Source organism: Tachysurus vachellii, chromosome 23, assembly GCF_030014155.1.
Source record: "Tachysurus vachellii isolate PV-2020 chromosome 23, HZAU_Pvac_v1, whole genome shotgun sequence".
In the NCBI taxonomy this organism is placed as follows: Eukaryota; Metazoa; Chordata; class Actinopteri; order Siluriformes; family Bagridae; genus Tachysurus; species Tachysurus vachellii.
The window spans coordinates 11,609,752-11,625,229 of NC_083482.1; the positions used below are offsets into that span (position 1 = coordinate 11,609,752).

General features: G+C 34.9%; 1 protein-coding gene across 1 annotated transcript; it reads right to left on the minus strand.

Annotated features, from left to right (window-relative positions):
- Positions 1-1,095: 1,095 nt before the first annotated feature.
- ano9b (anoctamin 9b) lies at positions 1,096-14,550 on the minus strand. The gene is made up of 24 exons (XM_060859548.1): positions 14,332-14,550; positions 12,215-12,283; positions 11,818-11,952; positions 11,595-11,734; positions 11,443-11,492; positions 10,795-10,853; positions 10,620-10,705; positions 10,346-10,480; positions 8,782-8,875; positions 8,630-8,690; positions 8,459-8,541; positions 8,252-8,356; positions 7,606-7,770; positions 6,546-6,582; positions 5,902-6,013; positions 5,671-5,728; positions 5,460-5,557; positions 5,180-5,376; positions 4,598-4,750; positions 4,323-4,470; positions 4,037-4,156; positions 3,556-3,649; positions 3,028-3,140; positions 1,096-2,934 (listed from the first exon to the last, which is right to left on the minus strand). Exons 1-24 carry the CDS (start codon positions 14,350-14,352, stop codon positions 2,892-2,894), a joined length of 2,376 nt encoding a protein of 791 aa, XP_060715531.1. The 5' UTR covers positions 14,353-14,550; the 3' UTR covers positions 1,096-2,891.
- Between the last annotated feature and the right edge of the window lie 928 nt (positions 14,551-15,478).

Below are 15,478 nucleotides of genomic sequence, written 5' to 3' on the forward strand. Positions count from 1 at the left end.
AACTGACCATTTTCTTCATTTTTAAAGCATTTACTAGAAATAAAAGTCTTGTACATTGTAAATCTGAAAGAAGTAGGGTTCAGTGAAAGTGAAAATTACCTCTGAGTATTGAGCTCCTTAAAATAGCTGCTCTGTGCTTAAATAACAGGTTTACACATGGGACATTTAGTTAACAAGATGCATTGGTAAATATATCTTTTCTATTTTCTTTACTCTGAATTCACATTAAAATGCTATGGGTCACCACTGATTATAGACAAGGGTTATGCAGTTTAAAGCATAGACCCTTAAATATGGTTTGAGGTGGCTCTTTGTGACATTGGTATACTGGATTTTGAAACAAAAAAGGTTTAGGAAGCAAGGTGGGATAGAATACCTTTCTATTGCTGAATAAAAGAACAATTATACCCATATTAGTTATGGAATTAAATGCGCAGGAAATAATTTTGATAGTCTAAGAAACAAACAAAAAACTCCAAAACAAAAACACAAAATATCCTTCTAAGTGTGCTCTAAAAATCTATGCCCAAACAGCACCTAAATGCTAGTTTAAGAGGTGGAGCTTTATGAAAAGTGACCGGATGACTCCCGGTTGGTGGTCTATCCATTGTTTTTTTCTTCTGTCAACAGTCTGTAGCAGCTACAAAGAGCCTGTTTAGTTTAGTGAAAACAGAACATAATTGTGATAAGCTTCTTAAAAATAAGATGAATTGAAAACATGCTTCTGCAGTCACCAACAAAGCATTTTTATGGGTATTTGGTGTGTAGTTAGCTGAATATGTTTAAATCTAAATCTAAAAATACGGAAAAATGTAATTAGTTTATCACTGTTTTTAAGTCCTATTACAATCAAACCATAGTATGACTAATTTGACTTTTGAAAATATACATAAATATAATGAAATATATTTCATATACCATCCCTCACACAAATACAAGATGCACAGGAGGACGCAGGCAAGCAGTTGAGGAAGCATTTTTCCCTACACAGTGATTATTTAAGATAACTTACATTTGCGTTAACTTCTAGTAAATTAAAATAGAAGATGCTCAAACTTTATAAGCATGTGCATTATGTATAAATATGAAAAGAGGGTCCTCTGTTACATTGTTTATTCTGGGATTTTCAGTGTAAATTAAGTTCGACAAATTATACAGCAGTTATTAAGAAAATCTCCATGGAACCACAACTTAATGTCCCCTTAGAAGAAATACAGCCTGGATGATAAAAAATTTCAATAACAGTGACACCTGTTGGACAATGATATTAAACCAATTTTAAAAAAGAAAACGACACTTTAAAAAATAATAATAAAAATAAAATACTTTACAAATATACAGTGTTGAAATACAAATATCTTGAGGGTAGGGGATGCTGAGGGGTTGGGGTTAGTTTATAAAAACGGCAGTTACTTTCTACTGAAGGATGCGGTTGAGAGCAAAATGTGCAAAATAACAGAGAATCTAGACAACAGTCATAATTATATAATTGATTGTAAGTGTCATTAAGTAGTTTTTAACTTACAAAAGGCCAAGAGATATTTCTTAGCTTAAAGTACAACTTATTATACATACTTATATACATAACACAAAAGAATGGTTAGTGTTGTTATATTATAATATAATTATAATTGTTGGCATTGTGTTCATTCCTTTCTCAAATTGAAGTGCAAATTCAATTTAATGCACACTATGTGCTAGTAATAATATTCTATGTCAAATTATTTTCCACATTTGTCTCTTTTCATGTAAAAGGAAATATTTGAAATATTTGATTACCAGCTTATTGCCATTTTATCTATGATTATTTTCTAGATACAATAACAAATATTACTGACATGAATTACATGAAAGAAATACACTAAATTCTTAAACATTTATAAAACATGAAATGTGGAAATTTATACATTTCCATTTGGTCTCCTCATAATGCATTATAAGATTTCAGACCTGAATGTAATTCAATATGACAGGAAGTTTACATACATTCACAGTTCTTGCAACACGGTTAAAACGTACTTTAAACTACACATCCACAATTTAATTTCACTCATGCATCCCAAGATTTTCTCCCTTCATACTGTTTGTACAGAAAACAACACCGGTACATAGATTTTTAAAAATAAAACAATGCAAAACAAAATAAACACACACCTTGTAAAATGCACAAGTTATGAGATTCAGTAAGGCACTGTTGTAGCTTACTGTATGTAAAAAATAGAATCTATAGTCCTCGTCTCTGTTCATTCTTGCCACCACTGCCATCAAGTGGGGACAATATGACAATGAAAACCTTACAATATTAACCAATCAAAAAGTTTTTAGATTTCATTTTACCTCCTGTGAGAAGGTTAACAATACAATAGCAAAAAGTATAAAATTAGGATAGCATGTATCTCGATGAATAGACGATTACCATCAACTATATAATCATATATAATCACTGTGCAAGCTATAGGTTACATGCTCAGAAAAAGGGCTATCATGCCTTATTGCTGGATGGCACTCTCATGTGTACACCTTTTGCACCAATGCACATATCATTCGTCTAAAAGATGACTTCCTTTATACTTCCTTCCTTGAATATTTTAAAATGGTACACTATTTTATTACATTAAGCTGTAAAAGATACAAACATCAAGGGCAAGGTTAAATACGGTTTAGTAGTATTTTTGAGAATGTGCAATTCAGAGAGTAGCTTTCTCTACCTCCATCTAAAACCACACAAATTTATTATTGCAGGTTACTATTTCAAATGTTATCCAGCTGTATTTGGCTGGTCAAAATTACTATCTTGTGTGTCTGTGTCTAAAACTAGTATTTAACTTTACAAGCATTTAAAAATAAACAAAAAAAGTTTTTAAAATGAGAGCCATCAGTAAAAAACTTAATTAAACGTCAGTGGTCCTGTTGTCGTATTGCACACTCAGTGCCCTAAAGACAATAACAGAGAAAAAAAGCAAATCAGTGCTATGACAAATTCTTGAAGGAGGAGGAATAATCCAAAGTTCTGTCTATGCAACTCACTGTAACTCCTGTTTCAGCCTGTCTAGTTTGTCGTGTAGCCTGTTGTTCTTCACCCGCAAGGGGTTATCGGGCACAAACCAGGCAACGATAAACTTACACACCACTAAAACATGCTGTTGAGTAGAAGTAGTCGTCACTATATTACAATAATTACAGGAAAGTCTGTATTTGATTAGCTAGCAGAGATCAGTGAATGATGCCATTTCAACTAGCATGAGCCTAATATTCATTCTATATTAGAAATGTCAGCAACTATATTAAATAATTTTCTCTAATCAAGAGAAATAAATTAAGCCATATTATTATAACATTTAAGAAATGAGCTCTTTTATTCTGAAGTAAAATCTAAGGTGTCTATTTATAAAAGCTAGCATGGTTCAACTAGCATAGTCCATCTCAGTTAGCATGATTCCAACTCATTATAATTATTAGCAAATATATGTATTTATTTCTTTAAAAACTGGCAAAAGGCAAACAAAAATGCAACACCAATATGTACAATGTGATAGACAAGGCTAACAATCATACCTCAAACAAGATGACAAAAGCAAAGCGGGCTGCTATTATGAACCAGTAGTGTGAGGTAAAGCTCTGGTCATTTTCAGTACGGTAGGCTTTGTAGCTGGAGAATGAAAAATACATGTTAGTCAAGCTTTTACCAATACATTCTTCTTTAGTTGACTCTTTTACTACTAATTAAAAACATGTAACTACACTCTGGCACTAGTTTTATAGGCATTAGTTATCATCCCATCTTAGGTTTATCTGAAAGGGTCTAAAAATTTTAGGCTGTGTGTAAAAAAGATTATATTACATTATATGTATAAATTATATTGTATCACATTCCAATCAGTGTTCCAGCTATTAGCAGGGAAATAGGAGTGGTTTAAAAAATTGTACTGCATTCATCACCCCTGTTACAGCATCCACCCACATATACAGTCATTGGCTGTGTTCAAGAAGGTTTTAGTCTGTGCCAAATGTAAGTAAATGTGTTGCAGAACCTCACCTGCACTGAGTAACATTCATTCCATTGTGCATCATCTGCTCAGGGCTGAAGTCTTTACGCACATTTGCATCAGACATGTTTGCAGTGGTGAGTATGTAGTCAGTGTAGCCTGCCAAACACCTGATGAACACAAATAATTTACTTAAGAGATCTCAACCATTTTTGTAGAGATTTTTCAAGCACTCAGATATCAAGCCTGTAACACACCAAGGCTATAAATGTAGTGAAGTTTTAAACATATCCTGTCATAAATATAGTTTTGATGGATGCAGTTTCTGATACTGACTGTAAGTCTGTGGCTGTTCCATTGGCACATGGTCCGAAACGATAGTAATAAACCAGGCGAGGAACAAATTCAGAAGAAATTCCAATTACCAGTCCATTAGCAATGACTGCTGCCACCCCAATAACTTCTAAAACTCTAGTCCACACACCTGTTTGAACACAAACAAGGAAAGAGGAAAGGTTACAAGGCAGGTAATTAAATTAACAAACACTGTTGATATTCTGAATATTCTTTCAGAATGATTACATGTGCAGTTGCAAGTAAGTACATCTTACCAATGTCATTGGTTTTCTTTGGCACTAAGCGGCGCTCCATGTGCAGCATTTTAATGGCATCCAGTCTGATCTCAAATATGTTGTTGATGAGGGCAAGAAGCGGAGCCAAGGGAAATGCCGCTACAAAGATGGTTGTGAAGCTAAACTGGATAACTACAGAGAGGGGAGAATGGCAAATCATACTGAAATGAGATATGAGATAATGCACATGATCTACCAGAGACTGCAGTAACTAGGGCATTACAATATATATTAAAACATATGACAGAATTGAACTGATAATAAAAATTTCTTTCCACCATTTTCACAACCTGGTGACTTTATCATATGACAGATACAGTATTAACCAAAGATGGGGAAATGCTGCTCATACTGTGTAAAGTGCATATGTAAAGTGTGCATGTGCATATCTTCCCTATTTCTCTCTCCTGAGCTCACAGATGGTCATGATTGTCTAGTGTCTCTATGATTGTATGGTAAGGATTCAGAAAACATGGCCAATATTGCTTCCTTGTCTTCCAACCTTATCTCAGGTTGAATACTTTATTTGTTTTGTTGTGTTTTCTGTTCAAACAAACCTACCCATTTCTAGGAACTCATTAAACAAACTGAAGGCATGGACAGTATTCAGATGGTAGTTCCTCAGCCAGTCCTTGAGATTGCAGACATCACAGAGCTCAATACCAGGACCGTCTTCTTTACATGTTGGCGTTTTGCAGTCACCACACTTCTCCAGGTCTTTCTTAAATATTGCCCTTTTAAAACAAAGCTTAAGCCACCTACATGGAAACAACTCTCTTTAATAAGAAAATCAAGTTAAAAAGAAAGGCATTTAGTAGTTCAGTTAATAAATATCACTTACGGCCCAGCAAACTCAAATATGTTGCTGATGGTTTGCTTGAGGATAAGAATGATTGCCATTTGAATGAAGAGGTCTGTAAGACAACCGCTAGGGTGGCACTAAAACACAATGGACACATGACATCAGCTACTTATAATATTCATGCATGTCTGTTGGGGACCGTTATAATCTAAGTAGTTAGATTATAGGTTTTTTAAAATATAAATCTTACCTCCTCCAGTCTCCATTTTCCTGCTATTCGCACATAGTTGCCTGGGTAGCCATTAATCCTGAGTAAAGTACAGTAAAGTAAGTGATCATATAGTACTACACATGCTGCTGACTGTCAATAAGACAAAGAACAGTTGCATTTATATTGTAGGCTGAACATTTTATGTAAGTTCTGTAAAAACAATCTATCCATATATCAGATATAAGGGAAATCTGTACAGATAGGGTTTACCTGCCCAGAAAAAAGGCCACATATATTAACGAAGAGAAGAGTGTGAAGAACTGGAAGGTGAACATTTTCACAGTAAAGCTCCTCTCTGTGGCTGCAAATGAGCGAGTCTTTTCTGCAGGGATACACAGTCACATACACAATACCAGATTTATTACTAATGTATACAGTCAACACAAAAATAATTGGTACCTTTCACTTTCTTTAACAGACATTATTCCTACAGGAACTTTTAGTTTTAGTTTTTAAATGATCACATTCTGTCTCACAAGATTAAAAATTGATCAGAGATAAATCTAAGTTACTGATTGTGAACAGACTCGATTCTATTGTTCTTTCCATGGTGGCTTAAAAACGTAATAACTTTAATAACCAATCATTTTATTATCATTTTAATGAAGAAAAATATGCACTGTAAAGAAAATATTTTGCTTAATAATGTGTCAAACTAGTGTAAAATATGATACTACACAGAGGATAGGTAAGGAAATACACTGTTTAGACATAGACATCTTTTGAAAAAAACCTGTTCAACTAGTGTCTGTGAGTCATTTGGCTCTATTTATAGCAATTCACTTCTAAACACACTATAGGTAGAGGAATCAAAATGATTAGACATGACTTATTTGTTGAATGTCTATACTGACCTAACTCACACAGCTTGAATGCCACAAATCGGTTCACCTGCAAAAAAAAGGGATTGACAACATTCAATAACCATACTTAATTTTTAAAAATAAGCTGTAAATGTGGTAAAAATACATGAACTGAAAAAACTGGTGAGAGCGGTTTCTCTAGAGTTCAAAAACATGGCATGATTTGGATATTCATGAGCATGTTCAAATATGTTTAAGATGGTAATAAAAACTTGTTTAATCCCATTTGTAAAAAAATTGTTCTACTGAAGGATGTGAAATTGTTCAGCAATTACATCTCTGTGTGTTAATCACACTGGTGATGTCATGAAACTAGAGCCACGTGACAATCATTATAATCCACAGGTATTAACTGTTTGTGAAACTACTACAGCAGCCTTCACTGAAATCAGATAAATATATTACCTGGTTTATACCCCAGAGTTGGAAACATTAAGTGATCTAAGACTTAGTTGATCTTAAATACAACTGAGTATTAATATTTGATCATAAGTAGATCACAGAAGACAGGCAAGCGTTCACTTGAGCTTGACCAAATGAACTTCCCCTAGGAGTCACTGGCTATTTTTAAATGAGCTGAAGACAAGAAACACTTCAACTAGCACTTTATTCCCTGTTTGTTGTATTTAAAAAAAACAAAAAAAAAAAACTTTGAACGGTGATTTAGGCTCATGGTATCTTAAGTCTGTAACCTAGTGAACCAGAGTTAATGTATTCAATGATAGAGACTTATACGTTGCTCTGGATAAGGGCGTCTGCCAAATGCTGTAAATGTAAATGTTTGTAGTGAGTAACATGCTGTTTAGGAACTTTCCTACTCTTAAACATTTTATTTGAATAAAACCTTTTAGTTTCGCTTAAAATATTACTTTTTTTTAAGTAAACATATTTTCACTTGAAGACAATCTTTACTCAGGTGGCTACATAAATGGACTCTTTATTGTTTACACTAGAAATGTGGAAATGTATATGTCTAGCCACCTATTTGACTTCATTCACATGAGAATTAGTCTGTAATTTTGTAAATGTGGTGCTAGGTGGCGGTTCTTACCCGAGTCATAACCTGTATAGTCAAGTAGTGCAGCACTGCTCCCAGAGTCACTGCTATCATGTTGGCATTATTGCTTACAACCTTCCACTTGGTGTCTGATAGAAGCATGGCAGATACCACACGGACGATTACCAGAGCATGTGCCAGGCCTATGATCACCACCAGCTACACACAGTGAACACAAGAATAATGCTGAATAATGCTGTCACAGGAGGACCTTCCAAGTTCCTTAAGACTACAGGCTTGTCCCATTTCTTAATTTGTCATTTCAATTAACAATACTAATCCCACTTATAGGCTCCTAATGGATATTTATGCTTGGAACATTCAGTTCAGAAGGTTTTGAAAGCAAATTATATACACATGGCTTAATTTACATAGAGTTGCAACCCAAAATCACACACATATTTAATTGGGTAGTGACACATTAAGTTTGTAAATCTGCTGTGACAAAAATGTTCAGTTTTTAGTCCCATGCACCTTGAAGACTATGTGTTTACAGTGTTTTACTGGTTTATAGATAGTAAAAAGAACCACAGGGTTTAGGGCAACATTTCATGTGAGGCTTATTAATAGGTAACACATATCAAATCACTTTCAAACAAACGGGCAATGAGCAGTGTGGTTAATTAATTGCATGTCTTACCACCATTGTGAACAGCAGAAGAACCAGAATGCTCTGTATGTATGAGTGAATAAACTCCTTGGGTTTACAATGTGGGTTGTTTACAATTTCCAGGATAAGTTCCTCCTGTGGACACAATAAAGTTGTAATCAAATCCAGCTAAACAGCTGTTGGTAATTAATTAATTGTGCATAATTAAAAAAATAATAAAAGAAGGTGATACGTCACCTCATCTTCACACCAGTCAAAGACCCTCCACCTGGAGACATTTAGTGATCGATGCCGCTTCCACAGCTCCAGAAACAAAGTGGCTAGTTCAAACATATTACAATAAATCATCAGGCGTAGATGCGGTCTGGATATATTTGTTTTAGAGATATGTTATAGAATGACACATACCCCAAACAGCCATAAACATTGCAAAGGCCACAGTTCCTTCATTGTCAAATAGATGACTCAACTAAAAATATGGACAAATGACAAAGAGACTTTTAGTGTTTTCTTTTAACAAAATAAATGGAAAAAAAAAAAAAAAAGTCTTATTTTATTACCTTAGCATAAAAACAGGTGTCTGACAACTTCCACATATGGCACCTTTTGTCACATATTGGGCACATGGTGATGTTTGATTCACAGACTTCCTTTCTAGAACACATACAAATATCATGCCAAAACATACCAACACCGAATCGGATAAATGACATAATTAACCCTTTAGTGAATTTAGAATTCATTTTGGCATACGGTGCTCAGCATAAATCAGAGTACACCCCCATTAAAAAGTACCATTTTAAACAATATCTCAATGAACACAAAACAATTGTCCAAAATGTTGACAAGACTAAGTTTAATATAACATCTGTTTAACTTATAACATGAAAGTAAATTTAATAATTTAATTTAAAATACACATTTTTCAGTTTACTGTAACTCAAATTAGAGTGATACAAAAATGAGTACACCCAACTGAAAGTGTCCGGAGCAAAGCAAAATTTTACAGCAGACTGCTGACTATAAAAGGGTGCTAGGCTACATCCCATTTCATGCTGTCAGCAATTGCACCACATGGAAGAGAAATGTCACAAGACCTGAGAAAGAAAATAATTTCTCTACACCAGAAAGGTGAAGGCTATCAGTCAGAATACTGTAGCAAAGTGGTACAAAAATTTAAAAAAGATGGAACTGCAACCATCTCACAGAGACGTCCAGGTCGTCCATGGAAGTTAACACCTCGAGAGAAGCGTCTTCTGATGAGAAGGGTTGAAGAAAATCGGCATACAAGTTCACTGCAGTTATCTAAAGAAGTAGAAAGCCAAACTGGGAAGACTATTTCCCGTGACACAATGCGGCGTACACTGCACAGGAATGCATGGGTGCCGTCCACGCAAGAAAAGTCTCCTAAAGGCCAGGCACAAAATAGCCCGCCTAGAGTTTGCCAAGGCCCATCTAGGGGCTGCATGAGTGCTGCTGGTGTCGGGGAGCTGCATTTCATTGATGGCATTATGAATTCACAGATGTACTGCTCTATACTGAAAGAGAAGATGCTCCCTTGGTCGTCGTGCACTTTTCCAACATGACAATGACCCTAAACACACATCTAAGGCCACTGTTGGATTTCTGAAGAAGAACAGGGTAAAAGTGATTCAGTGGCCAAGTATGTCTCCTGATCTGAACCCAATTGAACACCTATGGGGAATTCTGAAGAGAAAAGTTGAGCATCACTCTCCATCCAGCATCCTCTCCAGCATCATCTCTAAAAGAGGTCATTCATGAAGAAGGTAAAAATGATGTTGCAAAATGTCGCCAGCTTGTCCATTCCATGCCTAGAAGTGCTGTCATTAACAATCATGGAGGCCATACAAAGTACTAGATGTAGTCTACTTGTTGTGGGGTGTACTCATTTTTGCATCACCCTAATTTGAGTTAAACTGAAAAATGTGTATTTTAAATTAGATTATTAACTTTACTTTCATGTTATAAGTTAAACAGATGTTATATTAGACTTTGTCTTGTCAACATTTTGGACAATTGTTTTGTGTTCACTGAGATATTGTTTAAAATGTTACTTTTTAAAGGGGGTGTACTCATTTACGCTGAGCATTTTGACTCACTCACATGATGGGGTTGGACTCAAAAAAAGCCAGGGCATAAAGGAACACAACCACTCCAATGACAGCAGCAGGGATCAGCATGCGTGTGTACCAACCAAGCCACAAAAAATATAATGCTATCTTCTCACCGAAGTAATCCCTACAAGAACAATTTTGACAGTAAGCCAATACTAATTCACATGGGAAGAAGCATGACTAATGTCACAAAAAGTACAAACACTGAATGGAAAGTAGATTTAGAGATGGGTCTCTAAAAACAACAACAGTGCAGGCTTTACCTGATATCATCAACAGGTTGGTTGACTAGATGTCTTAAGGCCCTCCAACTTGCCCACTTCCTCTTCAGATACTCCTGCTGTGTACTCTACAAATCCAAAGGCATCAATAATATGTTTTATATTTTAGAGCTTATTCAATCAAATAAAATCAATAAAAGTAAACATAAGGTTTTACCTCATGGAGACAGAACAAGGTCTCGAACACTTCTTGCTTCATAAGATCCCTCAGGCCCTCTAGGTGTGTTCAGAAGGATTAGTATACAACTGATTAACATGGAGGCTTATGGGAGTATTCAATTCTATGTATACTGCATGAACAGGTTACTATTGTAATGCATTAGTGTGTAGCATTTATTTCTCTTAAGTTAGATTTGTGCTAATTTTTTTTTTTTTTTTTTTGCATTTTTTTAATATTTTGAGGCCAAAAGTATAAAATGAGAAATATTGAATTTAAGTGTCAATTGTAGTGAAATGTATCCATTATGATAGAAACAGAAATCTGATGTCTTAAGTAATAGCTCTAAAGTAAACGTAAAATATTTCTGAAACATTTGTGAGCACTTCTTAAAACAATGTATGTATACAAGTTTTAAAAAAAACTTTAAATATCCAGAAATATATTAAATATACTCAAATTGGTGTGATAAAGAAAACCTAGCATGGCCCTTAATTATCTAGTAGACCAGTAAAGAACCATTATAGAACCCTGTTCTTCTACTAATACACCTATTTGAATTGTAGCAAGGAATAAATGGCAATGTATTTAAACAACCTGTGCGGTTATACAGAATTAAAAAAAGAATGGAAATGACAGTTCACTCACCTCCTGTCCCAATAAATGTATGGTGCAGGATAAAATAGACAATCCTAATCCTGAAAAAAGTGGGATCAGTATGAGCTTGTGTATAAAAAAAAATAAATCAACACAAACTTTGAAGTAAACTACTGGTACATCAAATGACAGAAGTAACACACCTTGTGGTGTTTTGGACATAGCCTCCATATTCAGCACTCCAGTTACAAGAATCAGACACCTTCAGCAGGTACTTATACTTGTCAAAGAGTTCCTCAGGAGCACGAACACCATAGAATATTTTGTTATCATGGTGGACTTTCTGTTAATGCCGAGTGAGACAAGTGTTTTACGATGTGATTAAAACATTTCTTGGTATCTATTAGACTGCTAACAATAACTCACTGTCACTTTCAGATTTTTCGACTTGAGATCCCTGATGTAGGCTTCCTGCTTCTTGTATTTCTGATCATCTTGATCTTTAACAAGAGGTGCTACAAGTATGCAGTCAAATGATCGCACAGCAGTATGAGAGCTTAGCTAAAAAACATCAACAAGGAAAATTATACAGATGAGACAACAAAAACGTATTCACATGACTCATTGACATTTATAGATTTCTGGTGGTCATTTTTTGTTTGTTTGTTCATCTGTTGTTTTTTGGTGTGCTGAGAGGAAGTGTGACGGTGTAATACATTTCATGTAATACTCATATGATGTCGATACAACGGCTAACCATGAGTCTTGTGAGAATCCAATGACGAGAAACACGAGTATGTAATTTCACAGAGTCTCGTCTTACCAATGGTATTAAGGTATCTCTGCCATTTTCAGTACTTTCTTTGTTCATCCTCTCCAGCTCTATTTCATCCTAAAGCATAACAAACAAAAAAAATTGCATATAGATCTATACTTAGACAACAAATAATGAAACAGCAATGCATGACAAGTTGTTTTTGGTTTCACTACTTTATGTATACCAGTCAAAACAATGTGCCTTAAATATACATGCTCAAGAACTGCTTTGCTTGTTACTGTATCCTGCTCTGTGTGTAACACAAAGATATAATTCTATATGTAAAATTTAATGCAAATGATTAACTTCCTGATTATCTTTCTCTAAGCAACAGTTATATGACTCCAGCCTGAAATTGTTACGGAAATTATGACCTTAGAATACAAGGTTCTATCAGGGCTAAGAATAAGCAGGACTCATTTCCAACAAGCTCATACAAGAACCTCTTTACAACACATTTGGTAGTATTTACTATCTTTAAATTTCCTCTTCTATTATGTAATTCTGTAATGCTTTTTTTAAGTCTACTATCTAGGGTCAACCAGAAGAGGATGTTTTCTCTTTCAATTCCTGTTCCTCTTAGCTAGGTTTTATTTTTTTCCCACTGTTACCTCTGGCATGTTCATTTTGTATCTAAATATGAATTCAAATTCAAATTTATTTGTATAGAGCTTAACCCTGACATTTGACATTGTCTCAAAGCAGCTTTACAGAACATAAACATAAAACAAAAGGTTAATATAGAGATTAATATAAAACAAAAATTCAAGATTAATATTAGATATATTTAAATGTATTTGTATTTATCCCCAATGAGCAAGTCTGAGGTGACTCGGGTGACTGTGGGGAGGAAAAACTCCCTTGGATGGTAAAGGAAGAAACCTTGAGAGGAAACAGACTCAAAGGGGAACCTCATCCTCATATGGGTGTGAATGGGACACTGGAGGGTGTGAAAAATCTCCAGTTTGAAAGTCTGTCGTCAAAGATTTCAGATTTTTGTAAAGCTGCCTCGTCACAATGTCTATTGTTAAAATCACCATACAAATAATTGAATTGAACGTTTTAATACTAAGATCTGTACAACACCAAATTTTTGTCTTTCTAATGGATACAAGACACAAAAAATATAGCATAAACCAGCAAAAAACTAAATGCCTTGTGTATCCATATCCATCAAATGCTGATATTATCAACTGTTCCTTTGTTGTATGATCTTTAAATAGGTGTAGCTCTTTGTAAGTTTTTATAGGTGAGTATAAAAGTCAACACTGCCAGTTTTTGTAAACAAGTGGACTAGAGTGTGCCTACGTGATGATGCTACATTCTGTTTGATCATTGAGCAGCAAACACAAGTCGCGTCTTAATTTCTACTCCTACAGATTTAACGTAATTACAGGTCCAGACATGATTCTGATTCATGTGTATGTGCTTGAGAAAAAGAGAGAAATCGTGCAACAAAAGCACTCAACACAGCCAGTATAACCAGCGCCAAATTACTGTTCATCCGGTCTTCCACCCGAATTACTATTCATCTGGTCTTCTCTTGTTCCACCACAATACATCATACAGCTATCAGCTTCTACATTTTGACGCTTAAATGTCCAACGTCAAAAGACAAGGCTCTTGTACATATTCAACTAACACCATTTAAAGTTCAAAAGAATTTAGCACCACTTCACCAAATGTTTCAGTGTTAGATGCTTTCATTTTTGCTTTTCAGTAAAAAGCATGACAACACTTACTAGCCTGACCTACAAATGTCATCTGGTAATAAGACATTTCCCAGGAATTGTTAACCTTATAGAAATTGTCAAACACACTTTATCATTCACATCTGGAATGTATTCATGTAAAACACATGATGTCACACAACTAGGTTCACATGTGCAGTTTCCAAAGTGTAACATAAACATTGGTACTGTTTTTAAATGAGGAAACATGTGCAGTGTTTCCAGCACAGAACATTGAAATTTTTTGTACTCTATGATTGTACACTAGTTCTGCAATAACTAGAGAGCTAGACATGGACCTTTCACACGGAATTTAGAAAAACGTCATAACTTTAACCCATCTGCCCAAAATAAATCAAACAAACGAGTGTTTATTTTCTCGCCCTGACTTACCTGGACTTCTTTGAAGTGCATGGTGTTGTAGATATTTACAGAGATTTAAGGATCATTCATTAAATGTTGCGTTTCGATTCAGTCGCCTTGTCGACCTGTCCACGGCTAAAAGAAACTCAGAAAGTCCATCAGGTGGTTTAGGATCAAAAACAAGTTTGGGGCAATCCAACACTTCCGCGTTACTTGAACCACGAACAACTCCTGCGCGTAAAAGTTGGTTCTACCGGCTGCTCAGGTGGGCGTCAGTGACGTCACAGTACATCTAGTGAAGGAGGAGTGTGTGACTATTACAGAACAACAATGGGAGACTAAAAGTGATTTTTTTTTTTTTTGTCCTCAAATGCTCTGCTTGTGTTACTGTTTACAATACTTTAGAGTTCTCCGTCCGGTTTCCTTTAACCTCTCAGTACAGTAGGTTTCTGGGATACACCCTGGATCCACTGTGACCTACATTAGAAAAACAATTATTGCAGCAGTATTGAAGAAGATGAAATTGTTCACAAGTACTAAACTAATAATAAATCATTACTAGGCCAGTTATAAAGTAAGACAGCTATTTGGGTGTATAAATATTTTCAGCACCATCAATTAAAATTTATTTGTATAGCACTTTTTACAATTGACATTGTCTCAAAGCGGCTTTATAGAACATAAACATAAAACAAAAGGTTATTATAAAGATTAATATAATACAAAATTCTAGATTAATATTTCTATTTCTATTAGGATATATATATATATATATATATATATATATATATATATATATATATATATATATATATATTTTTTTTTTTTTTTTTAAATGTGTTTGTGTTTATCCCCAATGAGCAAGTCTGAGGTGACTCAGGTGACTGTGGGGAGGAAAAACTCCCTTGATTGGTAAAGGAAGGAACCTTGTGAGGAACCAGACTCAAAGGGGAACCTCATCCTCATATGGATGACACTGGAGGGTATGATTATAAATATACAGTCTGATAAATGTTGCATTGATGAGGAGGTTGTTGTCATCTCAGTGGAGGTCCAAAATCTTCATGCCACCATCCTCAATCTGTGACACTGATTGTGTTAAGGACATGGCACCATCCTCGATCTGTGACACTTAATCTGTGTTAAGGACAGCATCAGTGGTGTGACATTCAATGGT

Excerpts from the sequence above, each read along its gene's own strand:
- ano9b (XM_060859548.1), bottom strand. The coding sequence starts at position 14,352 with ATGCACTTCAAAGAAGTCCAG. Across the intron at positions 10,706-10,794 it reads CCTTGTTCTGTCTCCATGAG|AGTACACAGCAGGAGTATCT; the intron begins GTAAAACCTTAT and ends TTGGATTTGTAG. Across the intron at positions 4,751-5,179 it reads TAATGAGTTCCTAGAAATGG|TTATCCAGTTTAGCTTCACA; the intron begins GTAGGTTTGTTT and ends CCCTCTCTGTAG.